General features: G+C 44.3%; 1 protein-coding gene across 1 annotated transcript in view; it reads left to right on the top strand.

Moving 5' to 3' along the window:
* The window catches only part of LOC137299396 (receptor-type tyrosine-protein phosphatase delta-like), a 424,076-nt gene that overhangs the window by 363,852 nt on the left and 37,121 nt on the right, over positions 1-23,103 (top strand). The window contains exons 26-29 of the mRNA XM_067968105.1: positions 4,057-4,232; positions 7,582-7,701; positions 17,667-17,821; positions 19,175-19,460. Of these exons, the coding sequence (XP_067824206.1) occupies positions 4,057-4,232; positions 7,582-7,701; positions 17,667-17,821; positions 19,175-19,460 (737 nt within the window). The remainder of the gene's footprint in view (positions 1-4,056; positions 4,233-7,581; positions 7,702-17,666; positions 17,822-19,174; positions 19,461-23,103) is intronic.

The following is a 23,103-nucleotide window of genomic DNA, read 5'->3' as shown; positions in this document are numbered from 1 at the left end:
CGTGAAAGTCTGTTCCCTCCTTTATGTCCAAAAGTCTTATGACTGCCCTAACATTCTAACCTTTGTTGCATAACTGCGTGCCACCTGATACTAGGATGTGCACCCACAGATGAGGTTTATTAAAGTTAAAATTTGTTACACATGCCGTAGAAAAGTGAGTCCACCCTCTTTACAGTTTCCTTGTGATCTTCAGAGCAACCCAGCATCATCTCGACACAAATGTTCAACTTACATTTTTATTTAAGATTTACATTTTAAGAGGGATGGGCCAATGAATGGCGGAAGAACGAGAGACAGTTGGTGGTGGACGGTGTCCCGCTCTTCTCCGCGAGTTTCCGGGGGAAGACCACATTTGGAACACAACCTCTGTCTGTCCAAATAAGGTCACCCACTTCAGAGGGGCATAGCCAGAAGATGGGATTCCTAGGCCTGGGGATTCCTAGGCCAGGGGTTTCCTCAGCCCTAGCCTGGCAGAAAAGTGGCAGGCTAGTACGCCGAGTGAGAGGAAGCATATCAGCCTGCCGGTTGGCGGAAGCTGGACCCACCTGAGAGTCCAGGCCTGGGACATGGCCTAGATGCCGAAGAAGTTTTAAAATTGGTGCATTTTTTTCAGCCCCTTATACAGGAGGCCGAAAGGGCCACATTTTCCAACCTCCTCTGTCTGGCAGGCACCCAAGGTGCACCTTTGATGGCATGTCTGCCTGCGGGCATTATTTAAATAAGATGACCTCCCTTTGACCTTACATACTTTAACGGGGTCAGGAGCAGAGGTCAATGGTGGGCACATCGTGGCACTTATTCCAGGGGGTTGTCTCCATGCAGTTTTGTCCCTCTTGTTAGGAGCAAAGGTTGAAGAATAGAGAGAAAGAACTTTCATTTATATAGCACCTTATCATGTTTCTCAGAATGACCCAAAGTACTTCAAGTACAACAAATGACTTTGACGTGCAATCACTGTTATGTGGGTAACCATCGGAATCCTTTTATGCGCAGCAAGGTCTAGAAATAGCCATAAAATAAATGATCAGTTAATCTATTTCTGATGGTGTTGGTTGAGGGAGGAATGTTGGCCAGGACACTGGGTGAACTCCTTTTTTTGAAAAGTGCCATGGGATCTTTAATGCCCACCAGAAAATATAATTAACATCTCACTTGAAAGACAGCACCTCCAACAATGTAGCACTCCCTCAGTACCGAAGTGTCGGGCCAGATTAAGTGTTGGAGTGGATTATAAACTTAAATGCAGATAGAGTTAACCAAATGCTAAGTGGATTGTCATGAGCCCTGACCTACTGCAGCCATGAAAATGTCATATCAGGGAGGGCAAAGGTCAATGGTCAAGAATGTACAATGCAGGACGTAAAATTAAATGCATGTTCTGCAGTTTTGGTAGAGGGGAGGCAAGGAAAAATGACGGCAAAGCCTTTTCTCAGGAGTTTAACGTCCTTTTATATTGCAGCACTGATTTTGGCAGCAATGTCTCAGTATGAATGAAGTGACAATAGGTTTTTCCCCATGAACCCTGCAAGGACAGCACTGCCGTCGGTGAACGTTACTGGCCGTCGTTAGTGATGTTCACCGCACAGCCCCTGCCCCATCTTTCCCCAGCCAGCAGGGAAGATTAACGACAAGAAAATGTGAGTTGTGATTGTGCCTTTTAAATGGCTGTGCCCACTGCTGCGTGTGGAATCCAATGCGGAGTGGAAAGGGGATGGATTTCATAGCCCCACAAGTCCAAGCGCAATAACCCCTTAAAGTAGAAGTTACGGTTGCCAACCCTCCAGGCTTGCCCTGGAGAGTCCAGGAATTAAAGATTAATCTCCAGGACACTGCTGAGAGCAACCCGGGAGAAAAGTCATCGGGCCATTAAAAATAATTGTGTGTTTTTTTTCATTTTCTTTGAACAATTTTGTTTATTAGTTATAAAAATATTGGAGATAGAAAAAAGGTTGTTTGTTTGACAGTCAAGAATCAGCCAATCGCTCTGCAATTGGTGTAGGAAAGCTTTGCATCGCGAGGTTGGACGTGTCGGGTGACCAATGGCGGGAGTGTGGGGGGCGGGGCGATTGGAGGCAGGAGGTCATGTGATAAAACCTCAAGGGATACATCCAACCAGAGTTGGCAACCCTAGTAGAAGTGGCTCTGCAGTATAAAAGGGGGCACAAATGGGGAGGTGGGAGGAGGGGCAGAGAGTCCACAGTGGGATTTTATGTGATCCTTGAAGGAACTGGCTTGATTGGTGGAATGTTTATTTACTGTTACCACAGCTCTTTTAAAAGATTAATGCTCAATAAAACAGTACTTCCTTATTGATTCTGGGAAATGCACCACCACAGTGCTGACAGAAGACTGGTATGAAGCCAGGGCCTAGTACACATGCCATGGTCTGAAAGGAAAAACAGAAGTAAAAGAAGCAGTCTCTGATTAGATGTAGTAATTCTTCTCAAGATTAGCATATAACTTCACTCATTGACTCGGCTGGTACCTCTTCCGCCAGTTCTAGACAGCATTTCCCTATCAAACAAGAATTTTTAGGCAGAATTAACCCAGTCTGAGAACTCCACGGTGGAGTGAGTGGGTTGGACATTGCAACAAGTTTGCAACACAGAAGATGCAAGATCCAAAGCAAATTAAGACATAGTAAATTGATGAGACATACAGAGGAAGCTCTGTTAACTACAATAACGAAGATCCTGCCCTTCTTCCAGCACCACCCCACCCAATTGGGGAATTTGCAGTCAAGAGTTCTCCAGATTTTGGTCTTACTTGGCACCCTCAGCACTAGAGAGAAGGCAGATTCTACACAAATAACAGAAACGTTATGTACTATTATTCATGGAGAATAGGAGTTGAGGTACAGTTAACAGAATTGTGCAATGAGGCAGCGTCTCACGCAAGGCTTTGTCCTGGGAAAATTCTGGCAGCTTCTCACTGCATTTTAAACATAGTCACTGAGAAGCTCTAAATCAGTCTGGGGAGCCGGGCTTTCCTGCTTTCATTTCTTACATCTACTGACTGCCCTCAATCACAAGATATCTCGGTTAGTAATCTGCTATATGCCTCGGACCTGAAAACAAACGCCTAGCTGCTGGTCGCAACCTGTCATCGTACCTTGTGGAAAATTAGGTCGGATCCAAAATATGGCAAGAGATGGAGGAGGGGCTGAGAGTAGAATGTGACCTTAGTTACAGGGAGTAATTTTCCAGGCTAATGCTCCCGGCAGGGAGACTTGCCCACTGACCGCAACTATCAAGGAAATCGTGGACACATGGCCGTTAAAAATAATTGGAAACCTTTCTAACTATTACTTCATATCATAAGAAAAAATGGACTTAAAATTGGATATTTGGGCCCTGATCTCAGGGTAGGAGTGCTTGATTGGGTAGTGTTACAAGGCTATGTTTCCGGCACAGAGCCTCTATAGATGCAAGCGTGGGTGGGAGCCAGGGCAATGACACTAGAACTTCAATTATCTGACACTCGTTCACTGCTGGGGAGGCTCCACACCAACTTAGGGGCTTCACCAAATTACCCCGACTGTGCTTTTACAATTCCTCTCTGCCATTTTAGTGAATTTCCATGGAATTTCCAGCACAGAAACAGGCCATTCGGCCCAACTAGTCCATGCCGGCTCCCAACCCTCTTCATCTAACCCTATCAGCATAACCTTCTATTCCTTTCTCCCTCGTGTGTTTATCTAGCTTTGCCCTAAATGCATCTATGCCAGTCGCCTCAACTACTCCTTGCGGTAGCCAGTTCCACATTTACCTTAAACGGATTAACACCCGCCCCGTTGAAATAGCCAAACACATTTGTTAAGCGTTTGTATGATAATATCACGTGGCATAATTTCATGGCCCCGGTGCTTGGTGTACCTTTTAGAAATTTCCGGACCCCTCGCTCTAAATCTGGACTGCAGTGACCCTGGATAGACGCGTAGGATCCCAACAGAGCAGGAAGATGTACAGAATGACAGACCGTTACACAGATTTCACAGCCGTTGTGCGATGCATTTGATTTTTTTTTTAACTCCTTCTTTCTGTTCCTGACTGGCAGGTATCACAGGCAGTGACTACATTAATGCAAACTACATCGACGGCTACCGAAAGCAGAACGCCTACATCGCCACGCAGGGACCTCTCCCAGAGACCTTCGGGGACTTCTGGAGGATGGTCTGGGAGCAGAGGAGTGCAACCATCGTCATGATGACGAAATTAGAGGAAAAATCCCGGGTAGGAGTGGATATTCCTGAAGCTCGTAGTACAAATTTTAAGTTTTGAATAATGTAAAAGGAACATTAGAGATGATTAAAGAAAGAATTTGTATTTACATAGCTCCTTCCATGATCTCAGGGTGTCCCAAAGCGTTTTACAGCCAATGAAGTACTTTTGAAGTGTAGTCACTGTTGTAATGTGGGAAACGCAGCAGCCAATTTATGCACAACAAGATCCCACAAACAGCAATGTGATAATGACCAGATAATCTGTTTCAGTGATGTTGATTGAGGATAAATATTGGCCCAGGACACCAGGGTGAATTCCCTCATCTTGGTGCCATGAGATCTTTTACGTCCACCTGAGAGAGCAGATGGGGCCTCGGCTTAACGCCTGATCTGAAAGACGGCACCTCCCGCAGTGCAGCGCTCCCTCAGTATGCACTTAAGTAGGTGATCCTGTGCTTCTGGCAGGAAATCTAGGGAATCAGCACTCATAGGGAGCACAGGGTGGAGATTTGGCCGTGTCGTTGTCGCCCCGATTTTTCGACCCATGCTCCCTCCTCTTGTGAGGGCACTGACTCTAGTTCCATGGGCGTGGCAACCCTCCAGCACCTCGTGCAAATGGTTGTTCTTCACCTGTGAGCCTAGACAGTGAGTGTCTGTAGGCTATTCAACTGTGGGAAGTGTGACGGCGAATCCTGATCCTCTCCACACACAACTATCAGATGACATATTACACTGAGCTCTGGCCTACCTGGTCAGCTGGACAGTTAAGATCTCTGTGTCCCGGCCAACATTCATTCCTCAATCTACGTCACCAAAAAACACATTATCCAGTGACTTTGGTCCGTGGCCATTGCTGTGTCACACAGTGCTCACCCACATAGCAGCAGTCACTGCACTGCGAAGCAACTCATTCTGTCTAAAGTGCTTTGGGATGTTTCGGAGTGATACACTAAAGCAGTTCTTAAATACATTGTAAATGGAACCACACCACTCAATCTGCTCCATGTAGGGTTGATTGCCGTGGATTACAGCACCTGGCCTTGACATAAATACGGCTGCAAAAGGCTGACTGCTGGTACATTACGTCAACAGCTTGGCAATGGAGACCCTGCCTGTAACAATAGCGCCCTCTTCCTCTTGATGGCTGCATATGCAGCCTCATTACGACTTGGAGTTGCTAGCTGCTCTGCTGAGTGTCAAGTGCAGACGACCAGTGTTTGCTTTTATACTGAGCCAGTGTCCCCCAGCGGGGAAACCAGTCCATTATAAACGAGATAGGAGCTGCTTAATGCCCTGTTTATAACATGGACCCGTCACCACTTGAAGCAGTTCCACAATGTGTTGTGGCTGCCTGTGCCCCTTTGAAGCAACCTTGTGATACCTCAAATAAAAACAAAACGCTGGGAATGCACAGTAGGTCTGTCAGGTTCCGAAATAGGAAAGGCAGCTTAACATTTCAGGTCAAACAAAAGGTCTCCACCCGAAAGCTTAATCTGTCTTTTCTCTTCATAGGTAATGATGAACCTACTGGGTATTTCCAGCATGTTCTGTATTTATTTCAGGTTTCCAGCACTTGGCAGATTATTTTATCTTTATTAAATCATTAGCCAGGTATGGATGAGAACGGCCAGTCGGCCATTTTATGGCTCATCCATCCAAAAGGGACCTAAAGTCTGTCCTGCACGGCATCCAGCTGTAGAAGGGTTTTTTCTTCAGCTGCCCAATCTAGAAGTCCATTCCACATATTAATGTGAAGAAACATCCTGATTTTAGTCCTAAATTTGCCTTTCACCAGTTCGAACGTATACTGTTTTATCCTATTATCACAGTTTAACTGAAGTAGTGTTCACATCTGCTATGTGTTATCTAATACAATTCTGTACCACTGTCTACGCTACTCTTTTTGCTGCAGAGTCCTCAGTGTGCTGGTATTTATACCACTCTGTGTACCCACTGTCTCTGTACCGGTACAGATTACATTGTGTTGCGTCACCCGTCTCCGCCCCGCCTCTGAGAACTCTGCGTTCCACCATCCCTGGCTCCTTACGCATTCCCCACTTCGCCCCATCACAGGAAACCTTCTGCTTGTCTAGGCTCCAAGCTCTGGAATTCCCTCCCTAAACCACCCCACTCTCCACCTCTCTCTCCTCCTTTAAAACCCTCCTTAAAACCTACCCCTTTTACCAAACTCCTAATATTGCCTTCTTTGGCTCAGTGTCAATTTTTGCCATTACGCTTCCGTGAAGGACATTTCCCTACGTTAAAGGCACTTTGTAAATGCAAGTTGTTGTTGTGTGTTCCCACTGTCTCTGTACCAGTACCGATGTACATTGCTTGGACCTTGTGTCTCCATACTGGTATCTATACCCACTCTCTGCACCCAGTGTCTCCATACTGGTATCTATACCCACTCTCTGCACCCAGTGTCTCCATACTGATATCCATACCCACTCTCTATACCCAGTGACTCTGTACAGGTATCTATACCCACTCTCTGTACCCAGTGACTCTGTACAGGTATCTGTACCCACTCTCTATACCCAGTGTCTCTGTACAGGTATCTATACCCACTCTCTGTACCCAGTGACTGTACAAGTATCTATACCCACTCTCTGTACCCAGTGTCTCTGTACAGGTATCTATACCCACTCTCTGTACCCAATGACTCTGTACAGGTATCTATACTCACTCTCTGTACACAGTGATTCTGTACAGGTATCTATACCCACTCTCTGTACCCAGTGACTGTACAAGTATCTATACCCACTCTCTGTACCCAGTGACTCTGTACAGGTATCTATACCCACTCTCTGTCACCCAGTGATTCTGTACAGGTATCTATACCCACTCTCTGTACCCAGTGACTGTACAGGTATCTATACCCACTCTCTGTACCCAGTGTCTCCATACTGGTATCTATACACACTCTCTGTACCCAGTGACTGTACAAGTATCTATACTCACTCTCTGTACCCAGTGACTGTACAAGTATCTATACCCACTCTCTGTACCCAGTGTCTCCATACTGGTATCTATACTCACTCTCTGTACCCAGTGACTCTGTACAAGTATCTATACCCACTCTCTGTACCCAGTGACTCTGTACAAGTATCTATACCCACTCTCTGTACCCAGTGACTCTGTACAAGTATCTATACCCACTCTCTGTACCCAGTGACTGTACAAGTATCTATACCCACTCTCTGTACCCAGTGACTGTACAAGTATCTATACCCACTCTCTGTACCCAGTGACTGTACAGGTATCTATACCCACTCTCTGTACCCAGTGACTGTACAAGTATCTATACTCACTACCTATATTCCCTCTAATTTTTTTTGGCCCGTGTCCTTGTTCAGGTGAAGTGTGACCAGTACTGGCCCGGCCGAGGAACAGAGACCTACGGAATGATACAGGTGACTCTGCTGGACACCATCGAGTTGGCCACGTTCTGTCTTCGAAATTTCTGTCTTCACAAGGTAAATAACGTCTCAAGTTCTTTTAACATTCTCCAGACCAGCAATGAGTGGTTATGAATCCAGACTGAGAAAAATTACAAGACTGTGAGGAAAATTAGAAGGTTGAAGGTTGGGGGGGAGGGGAGAGGTATATAAATAGTTAAATGGTATAGTTAGATTAGACGAACCCAGAATATTACTGCAAACTGAGTTAGGTGAAGAGGCGATAAATCTAAATTAGTGAAAAGTTAATTTCAAAGAGGCACCACAAAATGTGCCTTTACTCAAAGGATGTTGAATATTTGCAATGATACAGCAGGTAATGAAATGGAATCAAAGATATTGGGGGAGTTCAAAATACAGTCGGATGTTAGGCTGGCTGAGTTAAATCCACATCCCCCTTAATTTGCAAACACCTCAAGTTGCTGAAAGTAATAGATCTTGGTGTCCTGATTTAGGATTTATCCACCAATGAGATAACATTGCTAAGAACAACCGTTTCCAAGCCTCTTAGCCCACGGAATCTGAAACGGAGGAAACAGCTAGTAAGAAATATGACAGAAAATAAAATTGAGTTGCCCTGGCTTCGTGGGCTAGATTCCCAGGGTTCGTAGACCTCAGGCTGGATGCCCTGGGACTTAGAGTACTAGAGAGACAAGCTTCATTGGACCAAATGGCCTTTTCCTACCGGTAACTTTTTCTTGTGTTCTTGTAATGTGTCAGGATTGCGAGCAAGGCTGCATTTATTGCTTGATTCAAGCCAAGAGTGTAATTGAGTTGTGACGCTTCATCAACAGAATTATCAGTCGGTCCAACAAGGCACAACCCAACCAAACTGGAAAATGATGCATTTGGTTTGGGTTCTTTATCCATCATCACCACATTCTCCACAGAGACAGATCTTCTTCCCATGTTCTACTGGAGGACAATAATTGGACACAAAATAACCTGTGTAACCCCTCCCATTTATCGGATCATCTAACTCCTTTTACACACAAAATTACTGACCATTCCCAGTTTAAGAGCATCACTGCACTTAGTCATTGGTCATCAGTATACAGTGAGCTTTTATTTATTGAGTCGATGATGGGTCTGTGCAGGACACCACCAAGGCTGTAAACAGTAGGCGAGAAAGATAAATCAAGAAGCAGTGGTTCGCTGACACCAAGCTAGAGGTTTAAAAGCCTGTAGGTGGTTGAAGGAAGGGAAGACTGAGGGTGCTAAGGAGTTTCACAATCCTAGGAACTATAGGTGTAGACAAGTTAACAGGAATACATGACACAGCAGGTATAAGTTAATGATACGTGCAATCGACAGGTCTGGTACAGACATGTTTGTACACTGTAGTTCACGTGCCCCCAACCATCTTCAGGTGAAGTGATTATATGGACAGATGCCTGGTTTGTTGGCTCATTCTGCTGCTCTTACAGCTGCTTCACTGGATTATGCCACAGGAAAAGAAGGGGACATTTCTCTCACACTTGTTGAAATCGGAGAACGTGCTAAAAAGTAGAACTTCAGATTTGTCATCAGAAAATAGCCGTTTAAGTTGACACGGTGTTGATAAATCTTGGAAACTGGTCTCGAACTGGATTCCATTTATGGCAGATGTTACTGGCTGGGTCTTCTGACCTGATATGTACATCAGAGGCTAAGAATCTGCACTGCTGATCATTGTTTCCAAACACCCCAACAGATCTACTGCCAACACAAAATCAGCTCTTTAATATTGATTTTTTTTTAAATCACCTTCCTGTTCCTGACGAGATTCAAATCTGTAAAGAAAGAAAGCAAACTTGCATTTATATAGCATCTTTCACAACCTCAGGAAGGCCAATAGCACTCTATAGCCAATGGAGTACTTATGAAGTGTTGTCACTATTGTAACGTAGGGAAACGTGGCAATCAATTTGAGCACAGAGCACTGAGATAAATGACCAGTTAACCTCTTTTAGTGGCGTTAGCTGAGGAACCCTGGAGAACTTCCCTGCTCTTCTTCCAATAGTGCCATCGGATTTTTTACGTTCATCTGAGAGGGCAGACAGGGCCTTGGTGAAACGTCTCATCAAAAAAATAGTGCAACACTCCCTCAGTACGCCACAGAAGTGTCAGCCTATGACCTTCTGTCTCAGAGGCAAGGGTGCTACCAACAAGCCAAGGATGAGACGATAGTAGACAAAGAAACTGATGTTAACAAATTCAAATAAATAGGGCCTTGCTAACTTCTGCATCGGGGAAAGTGTATGCCCAATCACGGTAGATAAGCCGGTAGTTGAGAGCGGCTGGCTGTGTGTTGGTGTTGGAGGAGCTGGTATCTGAGAGTAGGACAGACTGTGTGTGGGTGATGGAGGAGCTGGTATCTGAGAGTAGGACAGACTGTGTGTGGGTGATGGAGGAGCTGGTATCTGAGAGTGGGACAGACTGTGTGTGGGTGATGGAGGAGCTTGTATCTGAGAGTGGGACAGACTGTGTGTGGGTGATGGAGGAGCTTGTATCTGAGAGTGGGACAGACTGTGTGTGGGTGATGGAGGAGCTTGTATCTGAGAGTGGGACAGACTGTGTGTGTGGGTGATGGAGGAGCTGGTATCTGAGAGTAGGACAGACTGTGTGTGGGTGATGGAGGAGCTGGTATCTGAGAGTGGGACAGACTGTGTGTGGGTGATGGAGGAGCTGGTATCTGAGAGTGGGACAGACTGTGTGTGGGTGATGGAGGAGCTGGTATCTGAGAGTAGGACAGACTGTGTGTGTGGGTGATGGAGGAGCTGGTATCTGAGAGTGGAACAGACTGTGTGTGGGTGATGGAGGAGCTGGTATCTGAGAGTAGGACAGACTGTGTGTGTGGGTGATGGAGGAGCTGGTATCTGAGAGTGGAACAGACTGTGTGTGGGTGATGGAGGAGCTTGTATCTGAGAGTGGGACAGACTGTGTGTGTGGGTGATGGAGGAGCTGGTATCTGAGAGTAGGACAGACTGTATGTGGGTGATGGAGGAGCTGGTATCTGAGAGTGGGACAGACTGTGTGTGGGTGATGGAGGAGCTGGTATCTGAGAGTGGGACAGACTGTGTGTGGGTGATGGAGGAGCTGGTATCTGAGAGTAGGACAGACTGTGTGTGGGTGATGGAGGAGCTGGTATCTGAGAGTAGGACAGACTGTGTGTGGGTGATGCAGGAGCTGGTATCTGAGAGTGGGACAGACTGTGTGTGGGTGATGCAGGAGCTGGTATCTGAGAGTGGGACAGACTGTGTGTGGGTGATGGAGGAGCTTGTATCTGAGAGTGGGACAGACTGTGTGTGGGTGATGGAGGAGCTGGTATCTGAGAGTGGGACAGACTGTGTGTGGGTGATGGAGGAGCTGGTATCTGAGAGTGGGACAGACTGTGTGTGGGTGATGGAGGAGCTGGTACCTGACAGTGGGAGAGGCTGAGTATTGATGATAGGGAGGTTATATTGGATAGTGGGTGAGGTTGAGTATTGGTGTTAGGGAGGTGATATCTGAGAGAGTCATAGGCTGTGTTTTGGTGATGGAGGAGCTGGTATCTGACAGTGGGTGAGGCTGAGTATTGATGATAGGGAGGTGATTTCAGATGGTGGGTGAGGCTGAGTATTGGTGATGGGGAGGTGGTATCTGAGAATGAGATGAACACTGAAGATTGCTCTGGACAGTGACAGTCCCTCCCTGTAACCAAGCTTCACACACTGAGCTCCAGGGGGTTTAATCATACCTTTTAAACAGCATTAATCTCCATTTTGGTTACCACAGAGATCCATTTAATTACCTACAACCAGGGGGATTCTGGCACCTAGCAACCTACAGATGGGGAATGTGAATAACATCAGGAAGGCTTTTGGGAGGCTTAAAGAAAAAAAATGTTTCAAGCGCACATTTATAATATATTAATAAGAGTTAGTCACAGGGGGCATTCAAGTAGGCCTCTGCTTAAGTGATTACATCTCCCATTAAAGTGGCACTTTTACATCTTGTTTTTATCCTGTTTTTATGTGGCAGAACACACAGCAATATTTTATTGTGTCATTACTACCAGACTTTGCAACACTTAAAGACATAAATGCAACCACTGGCTGGAGGGTGATTGAAGGGGCTCATTTCCCCCTCCTTTATTTTTGATCCCCTACGGATCATGCCCCCTCTTTTCTCGTCACCCACTCCAAATGCTGAAATTGCCCCTGAGGTCTCTTCCCCCCCCAATTCAACAGGGTAGAAATCACTCAGAGCGGTGAACCACCACTCCTCTTTTCTTCGGCCACTTCCTCGAATCGGAAGCAGAGACGAGCCCAGCGTCAGTTCAAGCGAAGCTAGGACCCACGGGAGGAGCGATCTCTCCCCTCGGCCAATCAGATCGCGGCATTTTTGACAATCTGCGTTAACTGTCTCTGCCGACTTCCAACGTTAAACCAGGAAGTGAAAGGTGCAACATTTTAAATCAATGTAAAAACAGTTATAGACAGCGAAAAAAGAGAGGGTAAGAAATAATTGAATTAAGTAAAAGAGACAGAAGGGAAAAGTAAAAAAAAAATGTAATTTTTTAATTTTTAATTTTTTTTTAATGACCAATAACTATTAAAATAAAGAATAATGAGACTCCACATTTTTAAACACTAAATTTTAGTTGTTTGACAATCATTAAGGCGTACCATGCCGTTAAAACTTAGTTTGGACCTGTATTTTTAAGCGTACATGTTTGGTGGTGTAATTAGTTACTTTCCAGCTGGGCAGATAAGAAAGTTGGCGTTTTTTCAATGATTTCTCTGATTGCAGCGTGCGATGGCCCTTTAATTCGAAGCTGTCATATCACTGGTGAACCACTAGGAGCAAGTTCCGGATTTCCGCGTTTCACCGTGCATGTGCAAACGTGGGAACTTGCTCCTCGATTTCGCCACTAACAATGGAGAGCGCTGTTGAACTCTCCGTTATTTCGGGAGCGATTTCTGCCCCTTTATATATATTTCTACTTGCTGAGTTTTACATTTGATAGTTATTGGTTTTTAAGAGGAGTCTCGCCGTCAGGACTTAAATGGTCACAGAGAATTATAATTTTATAATTAATATTGATCTCCATATTCTTCTGTTAATTTTTTTCTAGTCATGGTGAATCTTATGCTGATCAAGGTGAGGGCTGTTGGTGCTGAGAACTGGAACAATTAAGGTACCCAGTGTCAGCATCAACAAGGCACAAGTCAAGAGTGTGATGGAATACTCTCCACTTGCCTGGATGAGTGCAGCTCCAACAACACTCAAGAAGCTCGACACCATTCAGGACAAAGCAGCCCGCTTGATTGGCACCCCATCCACCAACCTAAACATTCACTCTCTTCACCACTGGCGCACTGTGGCTGCAGTGTGTACCATTCACAGGATGCACTGCAGCAACTCGCCAAGGCTTCTTCGACAGCACCTCCCAAACCCACGACCTCTACCACCTAGAAGGACAAGAGCAGCAGGTACATGGGAACAACATCACCTGCACATTCCCCTCCAAGTCACACACCATCCCGACTTAGAAATATATCGCTGTTCCTTCATCGTCGCTGGGTCAAAATCCTGGAACTCCCTTCCTAACAGCACCGTGAGAGAACCCTCACCACACGGACTGCAGCGGTTCAAGAAGGCGGCTCACCACCACCTTCTCAAGGGCAATTAGGGATGGGCAATAAACGCTGGCCTTGCCAGCGACGCCCACATCCCATGAATGAATTTTAAAAAAGCACTCTTAACCTGATCAGACATACCATAGTTAGATGCAGAGTAAAGCTCCCTTACTCTGCCCCACCAATGTGCCTCCACACCAACCTCAGAAGAGCACCCCTTACTGTACCAATGTGACATTTTTTCCACTTCCTAAACCAGTCATTCACTGGCCACTTGTGAGTGAGTGCCAATGAATGATGAAGTGCAGGCAGTTTTATGCTCTAGGCCCACAGCCACTGGGAACTAGATTGAGACTGTCCAAACTTATTTTGCCTAAGATCCTTAAATCCAACAGACAGAGAAGACTTTCATCCCATCAGTTTGAGCTGGATTTAAGCGCAGGTGCCAGAGGTTGAGTTAGTGTTTGAATTTTTTGTTCAAACAATAATTGTTGCTAACATCTGGGGGTATCGGCTTAAGAGAACCCGGTAAACTGATTGTGAGGAAGCTCGGTAATGATTGGAAGAGAGAGAATCCTAAACACAAACTATATTTGCTAATTCAGCTTCTATTACCCTTCCAAGCCAAACCCTCCAGTGATATCATTAGCACTCTCTGTTTCAACAAAAATATTCTAAAAATCAGCTGAAGCATATTTAGATCTGTAAGAACGATTTGTCCTGGAACATTGTGTGTCATGTTAAGTTGCTCTTACAATTTGTGCTTTGAGATGTCGGTAAAGTTTTATCGGGAAAAAAATGACCAAATTGGACAAGACCAAACCACTAGTACGTTCAGATTAATTCTAGCTTTTGTGTAACTGTTTGATTTTTAAAGTAGGCCTTCATGCTGAGAATCATTAAGGTTAGAAGCCTCTTGCCTCTTATTTGGGCAACAGAAAGCAATGCTGAATGCACTGCAGTGAGGAAGAACATTAGGGGCCCTTCACAGGAGATCTGAAAGTCTTCCGTCCTTCACAATGCAAATGAAGGAAAATGTTCTCCAGACGCAGGCAGTGATCTGAGATGAGAATTTTTCTCTCGCCTGCCTAATGGGCCAAGCTGGGATTTAACCATGCTGGCAATCCGCAGCATGGAGACTGCAGTCTGACAGTGACTCTGATGCATCCTTCCACCCTGAACAGGTCACGAGCTGCACAATGCAGCTCCTGGACCTCACAGCAGAAACCTCCTTGGAAGAGAATGCTTGTTTTTATTAGTAATGAGTGAAGCATACAAAGCAGGCCTGTTGCTTCCTCTGCAGCATTTAGCTTTTGTTGATGTTACTCCAGAGAGTTTATTTTCCTCTTTCCCAGCCTCCCCCTTCCTCCCAGCAATTTTCTCCACTGCCCCTCTTCTCAAGATGTAGATTTTTCCCTGGGTGGGGCTTCACATTGCCAACCACCCTCTGGCACCTCTCCCAAGTGACCATTCTTCATATGTGACCCTAGACATTGTGGCTGAATAGCCTAACAGCACTCAAATGCCATCACAACTGAACCCGACTCTGCCCTCACACCCCAATTTTCCATTAAATGTTGGATAGCAAACAGAAATAAGGACCGTGGATGATTTTCTTTCCCCCTCCCCCACTTCCCAGCCCGGGGAGGGGGTTGGGGTTTATTGTAGCACCGCCATGACCCCATATCCAGCACAAACTACCCTTCAAATGTTATTGTCAAGCAGTGTTCCTCCTGTCTTACCAGCATTTCACCCAGATGATGAAATGGACTGGACAGAAAAAGCATGGCTGAGATTCAACCTAGGACATCAGTGGAATAGTCCATTGAGGGTAGAGGGAGGACCATCTGTGTATTGGGAAGTAAAATTGCAGGCTTATTCTCCAGGCTTTAATCCTCTGGAACCTTACAATTTTTAATCGAGAACCCTTTACCTGTCATAAAGTTAGTTATCTGCTGGTAATTTAAGGTCATTTTCTATTTTACTAGTAATTAATCTTTCTTATATTAAAAACACTTGCTTTCTGTCACACTTACTTCCTGTTGCACTTCCTGTCACACTTTAGCCAACATACTTCAGATGCAGCGTATATTCTCTGAGCAACTTCACAGGAGATCTGCTAGTATAAATATACATAGCTCACTAGTAGTCTACGGTCTGGAACACAGTTATGACATTTAGCTTCTAACGTGGAGCTGTGTTTAACATGGCCTGACCCTTTTAAGGCCACGCCCAGTTTCCCCCATGGGCAAAGTGATCTAAATAGGCACATCTCAAGGTGGAATACGGGTTAATTGTTGAGGAAAGTTTCTGTAAATTGATAGCTGCTTATAAATCCCCAGATCATAAACTTGAGGAGAGCCCAGGATGCCAGGGTCGGAAAAACCAGCAGGAATTGACTGGCTTTTTTCTCCTTTATCGATGGTTTTGACACTTGGAAGTATGACTGACGTGCACTAAGCACAATTTTTTACACATACACGTTGCCTCAAATGTCATATTCCTAAATCTGCATTATTCAGAACTTTGCAACTGTGACCAGCGAGGAAATCTACACATTAAAAAAAGTTTCATAACATAACAAAGGCATTAAAAAATATTTCAAAATAACCTGATTAAACTTAGTACAAAATTGACTGTTTGAGGACCGTAATTAATGTTTTTACTCTGTAGCCTCAGCCCGCCTGAAAGGCCAAGGATTGGAGCTGATATCCTTCCTAGAGCTTTCTCTCTGTCAGCAGGAGAGAGCAGCCAACTACACCTGTGTCTGCAATTCCCAGAATACCGCAGTTTGAGCATGCGCATGTTGGTGAATCTCCCAGCATGCATCATTATGATCCCGTCAGCTAATCTGCGCAAAAAATCGAAGTCTTTTTCCACTCAGAGTGTAGCAGTAATTATAATTTTCCAAATCATTTCCAAACAAGCTGGAAAACAAATTTTAAGATGTTTCAGAGGGAAAGATTTACAGAAAAACTATTTGCAGAAAGCAAGAGATGGGAAGAGAGAGAGAGAGCGAGAGATAGCGAGAGATAGCACAACTAAATGGTTGCAGCACCCGCCTATTATTTCATTCATACCAAGAATGGTTGTTGACAATGTAAATTTATATTTGCAACAATGGTGTGTCTATGTATTTATCTAGCAGCAATGAGTAAGGGAAACGATTATTTTTGTTTCGAGAGCAGAACTCTTCTTTTACTTGAGATAGGCACCTCTCAATCACTTCCAGACCCAGCAACATAATTTCTGATTCACCATGATCAATGCCACAAGACATTGCTAATACTATATTAAAAACTGGTGCACTTATTGCTTGCAGATGTCGCAGAAGCAAAATAATCTTAAAATGCTGTGCACTTCTGAGCTGCAGCCTAAAACTGCTGAGCACATCCCAATCTGCACAGTGCCAAGACTAAGGAATAATTGAAGTTTGAATGACCTGAGCCTCTGATTTAACAATTAAATGGTGATCTAGTATGCATTTTGCCCATTGCACTCCAGATGCCTCACTTTATTACAGATGCAAAATAATTTTTTTTTAAAAACTTGTCACTTAATGTTGGACGCTTATGACCTGCAGCCTGAAATTTACAACCTTTTTGCAATTTGCTCAGTTCCCTAACCAAACAATTACATTCTGATTGACCTCAGCCTCTGTTTACTTAACAACATTTAGACTTTTGGCCTTAAAGGTACACAGATCCACTTAACAGAATTAATACATTATGCATTACATGGTATAACACCGCTGTTCTTAAAAACTATGTATCATTTGACTTGTCGGCAACAGTACAGGAGATATACTAGTATATAAATAAGATTCTTGCATCTAATGCTCACCCACAGTCCAGATACCATACTTCATTATAGATGCAAAACAATCTCTGCAAAAAGAGAAATAAAGCCAGCCATTCACATGGAGCCTGCAATTTACTAATCTCTAATTCACCTGTACTTACAATTAGCTGGATTCCCACAGGGGGTATTTGAGATTGGGCTCTGAAGGGAAAAGCAGCTAAACATCACACCCGTGCTCCAGATCTCGAATGAACCATGAGCAATGCCACGGGATATCTGCTAGTATATATAGAAAATGTAAAACTGATTGAAACTGTGGGAGCAATTCTAATCTTTTAAAAAAAAAAGCAGAACTCCCAGACTACTTGAAACATTTGAGGAAGGGTACTACTTAAGTGTCTCACTGTACAACCCGCCATATTTGTGAATGCTGTGCGACCTTATATATACCAGAACTCGCCCAAATCTGTAAAACACATGTGCATGTGAGTGCCTTGTGTGTACGACATACCCAGATGCCAACCTTACAGATAGCAAGAAAGTTTTTTTTAAAAAAAAAACTCTTCCTTTTCTGAGCAGAATGGCTCCAGTGAGAAGAGAGAGGTCCGTCAGTTCCAGTTCACAGCGTGGCCTGATCATGGAGTCCCAGAGTATCCGACCCCCTTCCTCGCATTCCTAAGGAGAGTAAAAACCTGCAATCCTCCCGATGCTGGACCCGTGGTGGTGCACTGCAGGTACGATTATTCTTGTATACTTCAGGGGGCAGATGTATTGGAAACCTTTCTCTGTTTCGGTACCCCCAGCCCTTTCACATCAGAACTGATGGTCATTAAATCATTGTTTCAGATATTACTTGTGAGGTCCAGTGGTTGATTGTTGGGTTTTCAACCAAATGGTTCCTGCTTCGAAACCTCTGTCCTCTCTACACGAGCAGCCCCTTTGACCAAAGGGCTCACTTTAAGTGGCTGGACCTGCCCTAATTGGGACCCAGCATAACTGGGAAGTCGACAGGAGTCAGGTGTGAGAATTATCTGCACCTGGTTATGGGCTACCAAAAGATGGACAACTTCAGAACCTTCCCTGAATGATTGATGAATGGCTCTGGGCCAATGAAAGGGATGTAGACAGTCCCCCTAGCCATCCCTTGATTAAATATTAGCTACACTTATTTTAAAGATATGCATGTATTTTTCCTGTTCATTTTGAGGTGAAGGATGTGTTGGGAAATTTAAAAATGTATCCCATGCATCATCAGCAAAATGTGGTCACTGTTTAGATAGAAAGTAAAGCTCCCTCTGTGTTACTTTAACTCCACCATGTCCTACTCCACCTGTGTGTCCTTTTTACTTCCCATGCCAGGCATCTTCATGGCCACTCTGGCTAAAATTGCCAATCGTTAGTCCTATTTTCATTTTTGGCTTGGGCCCAGACATTTTGATGTTGGTCTCTTACTGATCACCACAGAGACCAGCCCAAAAAGCACATCATTAAATCCTACCTGTACTGATGTGCTATCCTGAACATAGAACTAAAGTCTTTTAAAGACAGAAGCGACTGTCTCCATTTCCTGCTGCCCGATGATTATTTCATGAGTATTCAGCCAGTGTTTCAGACCTGTCAATTCTCATTTATTAGGAGTGATGCTCACTTTGGATTAAATATCCACTTTGACATGCATCACCCTTTTGTTTAAAGGGATTTGCAATCTGTGATCATCATTCTTGCACCTAACATTTCCTCAATATTAACCCTCCAGGAGCTTGCCACTAAGTCCATTTTTCATGTGTGAGTCTAGACGGTCAGTAGGCCATTTCCTTATGGACGGCATCACAGTGGAGGCCTATCCTGGCCTCACTCAGGGTACAGTTTTCAGCTGGAGTTGTTGGACCATGTTCAGGAGCAAGAACCTGACTGATTTTTCATTACTCTAGCCCAGGAACACTGGGGACAATTGTGGTACAAAGTCACTACAAGAAGAACTTGTGCAAAAACAATTGAGGAATCACTGAGTCTAAAAGCTCCTTAATTCCATCCTGTGGAGAACAGTCCCTGCAACATCACCTGAAACATTTCAATTAATCTTTCAGTGCTGGAGTTGGTCGAACTGGCTGTTTCATCGTCATTGATGCTATGCTCGAGAGAATAAAACACGAGAAGACCGTTGACATCTACGGCCACGTGACACTGATGAGGGCACAGCGGAACTACATGGTGCAGACAGAGGATCAGTACATTTTTATCCATGATGCATTGCTGGAAGCAGTGGCTTGTGGGGCCACAGAGGTGATGGCCAGGAACTTGTACTCTTACATTCAGAAACTCACACAGGTCGAGACAGGAGAGCACGTCACAGGAATGGAGCTAGAGTTCAAGGTAAGAGGACTTTCCTCATCAATCCGGTACAGGTTGCAGGAAATGGCATGCATGTATTTACTGTCTTGATAGCGGATAAGGTGGGGAGAAAACGATTCTAATAGTTCCAACCGTACCCCCTACCCCCCCCTCCCCAAAGACTTGGACTCTTCTGGGGATAGGTTTCCAGTGATGTTTAGTTGCCTTCCACTACCTCACAAAGTGGCCACAGGGCATGTGTGAGCCCAGACTCTGCAATACCGGAGGACATCACAGTCGAGCCCAACTCAGTCTTCATCTGACACGCGCAGCTGCACTCTTTCCACCAGAAGTGTCACCGGGATAGCATTTAAGAGTGGGAACCCTGGCTGAATTTTCTGCTCCCTGGCATAGGAATACCAGGGCCAATTGCAATGTCCCTACTGCCACCCTGACTGAGATGAACTAACTCAGAACAGACTGAGTATTGAACTTGGGTCTTTTGTGGTAAAAGAAAAAACTGAAAGTGGGCCTATGCATCCTCCAGCCTGATCTCAGCTCAGCTCAAAAAAAAACAAAGAGACATGGTGTTATTGGTGTTCATTCGCACTGTTTATTTAATATAGATTGCAGTTCTATATTTTCAATAACCTTTAGCAACCTTCCTGAAATGGAGGGTCATGACTAAATCTGGTATGTATGTGCTCTTGTTAACTAGAACTTAACAGTGCTGTTAGCAAGAAAGAAAAGAGAACTTGCATTTATATATAGCACTTTATCTTGTTTTGGAACATCCCAAAATACTTCACAGCCAATGAAGAACTTTTCAAGTGTTGTTATGTAGGCAAATGCTTCAGTGAATTAGCACACGGCAAAAGGAAGAAGGAATTTCATTTATACATCACCTTTCACAACCTCAGGACATCCCAATGTGCTTTATAATCAATGAAGTAGTTTTGAAGTATAGTTACTGTTGTAATGTAGGAAGCACGGCAGTCAATTTGCGAACAGCAAACTCCCACAAAGAGCAATGAAATAAATAAATTGGAGACAGCACCTCCAACAGTGCACCACTCCCTCAGTATTGCACTGAAGTGTCAGCCTAGATTATGTGCTCAAAGGTCCCACAAACAGCTAAATCTGTTTTTGGTGGTGTTGGTTGTGGGAAGAATGTTGACCAAAACACTGAACATGCCAAGAGATCTTTTACATCCACCTGAACAGGCTGACAAAGCCTCGGTTTAATGTATCATCTGAAAGAGGGCATCTACAACAATGCAGCACTCCCTCATTGCTGCATTGAAATGTCAACCTAGATTATGGGCTCAGGTCCTTAAATGCGATTTGAACCCACACCCTCTGGTTCAGAGGTGTGCTACCAACTGGATTAAGAACTAATAATACAGCATTAAAGATGATGTTGGTTGAGGGATAAATATTGGCCATTAAGAGCTAATAGTAGTGAGTTAACCTTTAACACACTGCTATTAGCTCTTAAGTACATGCTGTTGTAACTGATGGATCCTATAGAGGTAAATAATATTGGCATTTGATTTTTTTTCAGAGTATATCTTGTTGGATTTCCAATTTAATTTTTTTTGTAAATTTGTACATTTTTTGTCCTCATCAAGGTGAGGGCTGTTGGTGGTGGAATACTTATGTCCCCAGTGTTTGCATCAGGAACTACCAGGTCAGGTAGAACATGGTTAGATGCCAAGTACAGCTCTTTCAACTCTGCCCCAATAATGTGCCTCAGCCCCAAGCTCAGAAGAGCAACCTCTGCTGTACCAGTGTGACATTTTCCATTTGTCAGAACAGTAGCCATCCTGTGGCCACTCCGAGTGAAATTAACAGTTTGGTGTCACACTAGGGACAATTTTGTGGATTTGGGATCAGAACCCACTAGGAATTTAGTTGAGACAACTCAAGCTGATTTCACGTAGGGATCCTTCCTTGTAGGCAGTAGAGACTTTCATCTCAGTAGTCTGGGGCAGGATATGAACCCAAGTTCCAGAGGTGATAAATTTTCCAATCCACAGCAATCTCCTTCCCTCCACACTCCCAGCAATATCATTTTTTAAAATTACATTTTTATTTAACGAAAAAAAATTGTGGGCTTGCATTCAGAAGGTAAGAAATCTGCGCACATCAGTCACTTAAAGATGCAGAAAGTGGGGAATATCAGAGCCAGAGAAATATATGTGTATATATAGTGGAACAGTTATCTGGTCAGGGTCTCATTAATTTGTTGCCTTGCAATACTTATTTAACAAGAGCTGTAGCCAAAAAGGGTCACATTACCCCAATCACCTCAGCCATGTCCTCTGCAGTATCTAAAATGCACCCCCCCCCTCACTACCCTTTCAAAGAGAGAAGTACGGATGAGAAGGTACAATTTATAACGCATTCCTCACATAGCTGAATGAATGTCTCACAACACTTTACCAGAGAGAAAGATAAACACCAAGCAGGAAGTGAAGGGAAATTGTGGGGCGGTGGGAGGATGAAGGCTAGGTTGAAGGGAGATGTATAGGCAGCTTTTGAAGGCAATGAGAGAGATAGCAAAGCCAAGTGATTTTAGAAAAGAAATCCAGGTGGCAGGGGTGTAATAGGTGAAAGACCACATGGTGGAGTTGGGGTGGTGAGATACAAGGAGCCAGACAAATGGAAGGGGTGGGGTGGGACGTGTGACTGGAACATATTTTCCAAGTAGGATGCAGTGAGGCTGTGGATGGATTTGAAGGCGAGAATCTTGAAATGGATTCGCTAGGGCACAGGGAATCAGTGGAGCTTTGCAAGGACATCCACAGAGGGTAGCTATTATACCAGGAAGAGGGATGGAATGGGGTTTGATAGAAAAGACAGCATTGGAAATAGAAGCAAGGCGATTAGCTTGGACCGAGGCACTGATGTCTGATAAAGATATCACAAAGAGGAGATGAGAGGGAAATGGAAACAAACTTATATATCATGCAGTTGTAGTTTAGTGAATCAGACATCCCCAAATTTAACCTACCCTTTGGTTAGCCAGGTATCTGACACAAGCAAAAAGCCATAACCACTATTAAAAGCCTCAAAGCCAAACTGCTCCAAAATCCACATAAGTAGAGTTTCTGTTTGACCAAAATGGAGTCCAGACTCTTTCCCTTTAGGGACACACACCAGGGGCAGAGAAGAGAGCAGGAATGGGAGCTGCAGTTTTAACCTCTCATCATCCCCTTGGACATAATGTTCAGCTTAGATAGCTGGGTGTGCAGTGACTGTAGCAGTTACCTCTTCAAAGTGTCAGCCAAGGGTTAGGAAGTTGTCTGTCTCCTTCATATTATATTTTTTACTGTGCAAACGTGATTTCATCAGCAATGTATCTGAATCCGTCTCTTTGGATGGGAAATTAACTAAGGCCCCGAATGTCTATGGATCAGGTGGATGTTGAAGAAGAGCAGGGAGTCCTCCCAGTTTTCTGGCTAACATTCTTCCCTCCATCAAAAATAGATTAACTGCTAATTCATCGAGTTACATCGAAACTACAGCACATAAACAGGCCATTTGGCCCAACTGGTCTATGTCGGCGTTAATGTTCCACACAATCCTCCTCCCTCCCTACTTCATCTAACCCTATCAGGATACCCTTCTATTCCTTTCTCTCTCATGTGCTTATCTAGCTTCCCCTTAAATGCATCTATGC

The sequence above is a fragment of the Heptranchias perlo genome, chromosome 29, assembly GCF_035084215.1.
Source record: "Heptranchias perlo isolate sHepPer1 chromosome 29, sHepPer1.hap1, whole genome shotgun sequence".
NCBI classification, from domain to species: domain Eukaryota; kingdom Metazoa; phylum Chordata; class Chondrichthyes; order Hexanchiformes; family Hexanchidae; genus Heptranchias; species Heptranchias perlo.
Note: the sequence above shows the minus strand (reverse complement) of the source record. Positions and strands in the feature narration are given on the sequence as shown.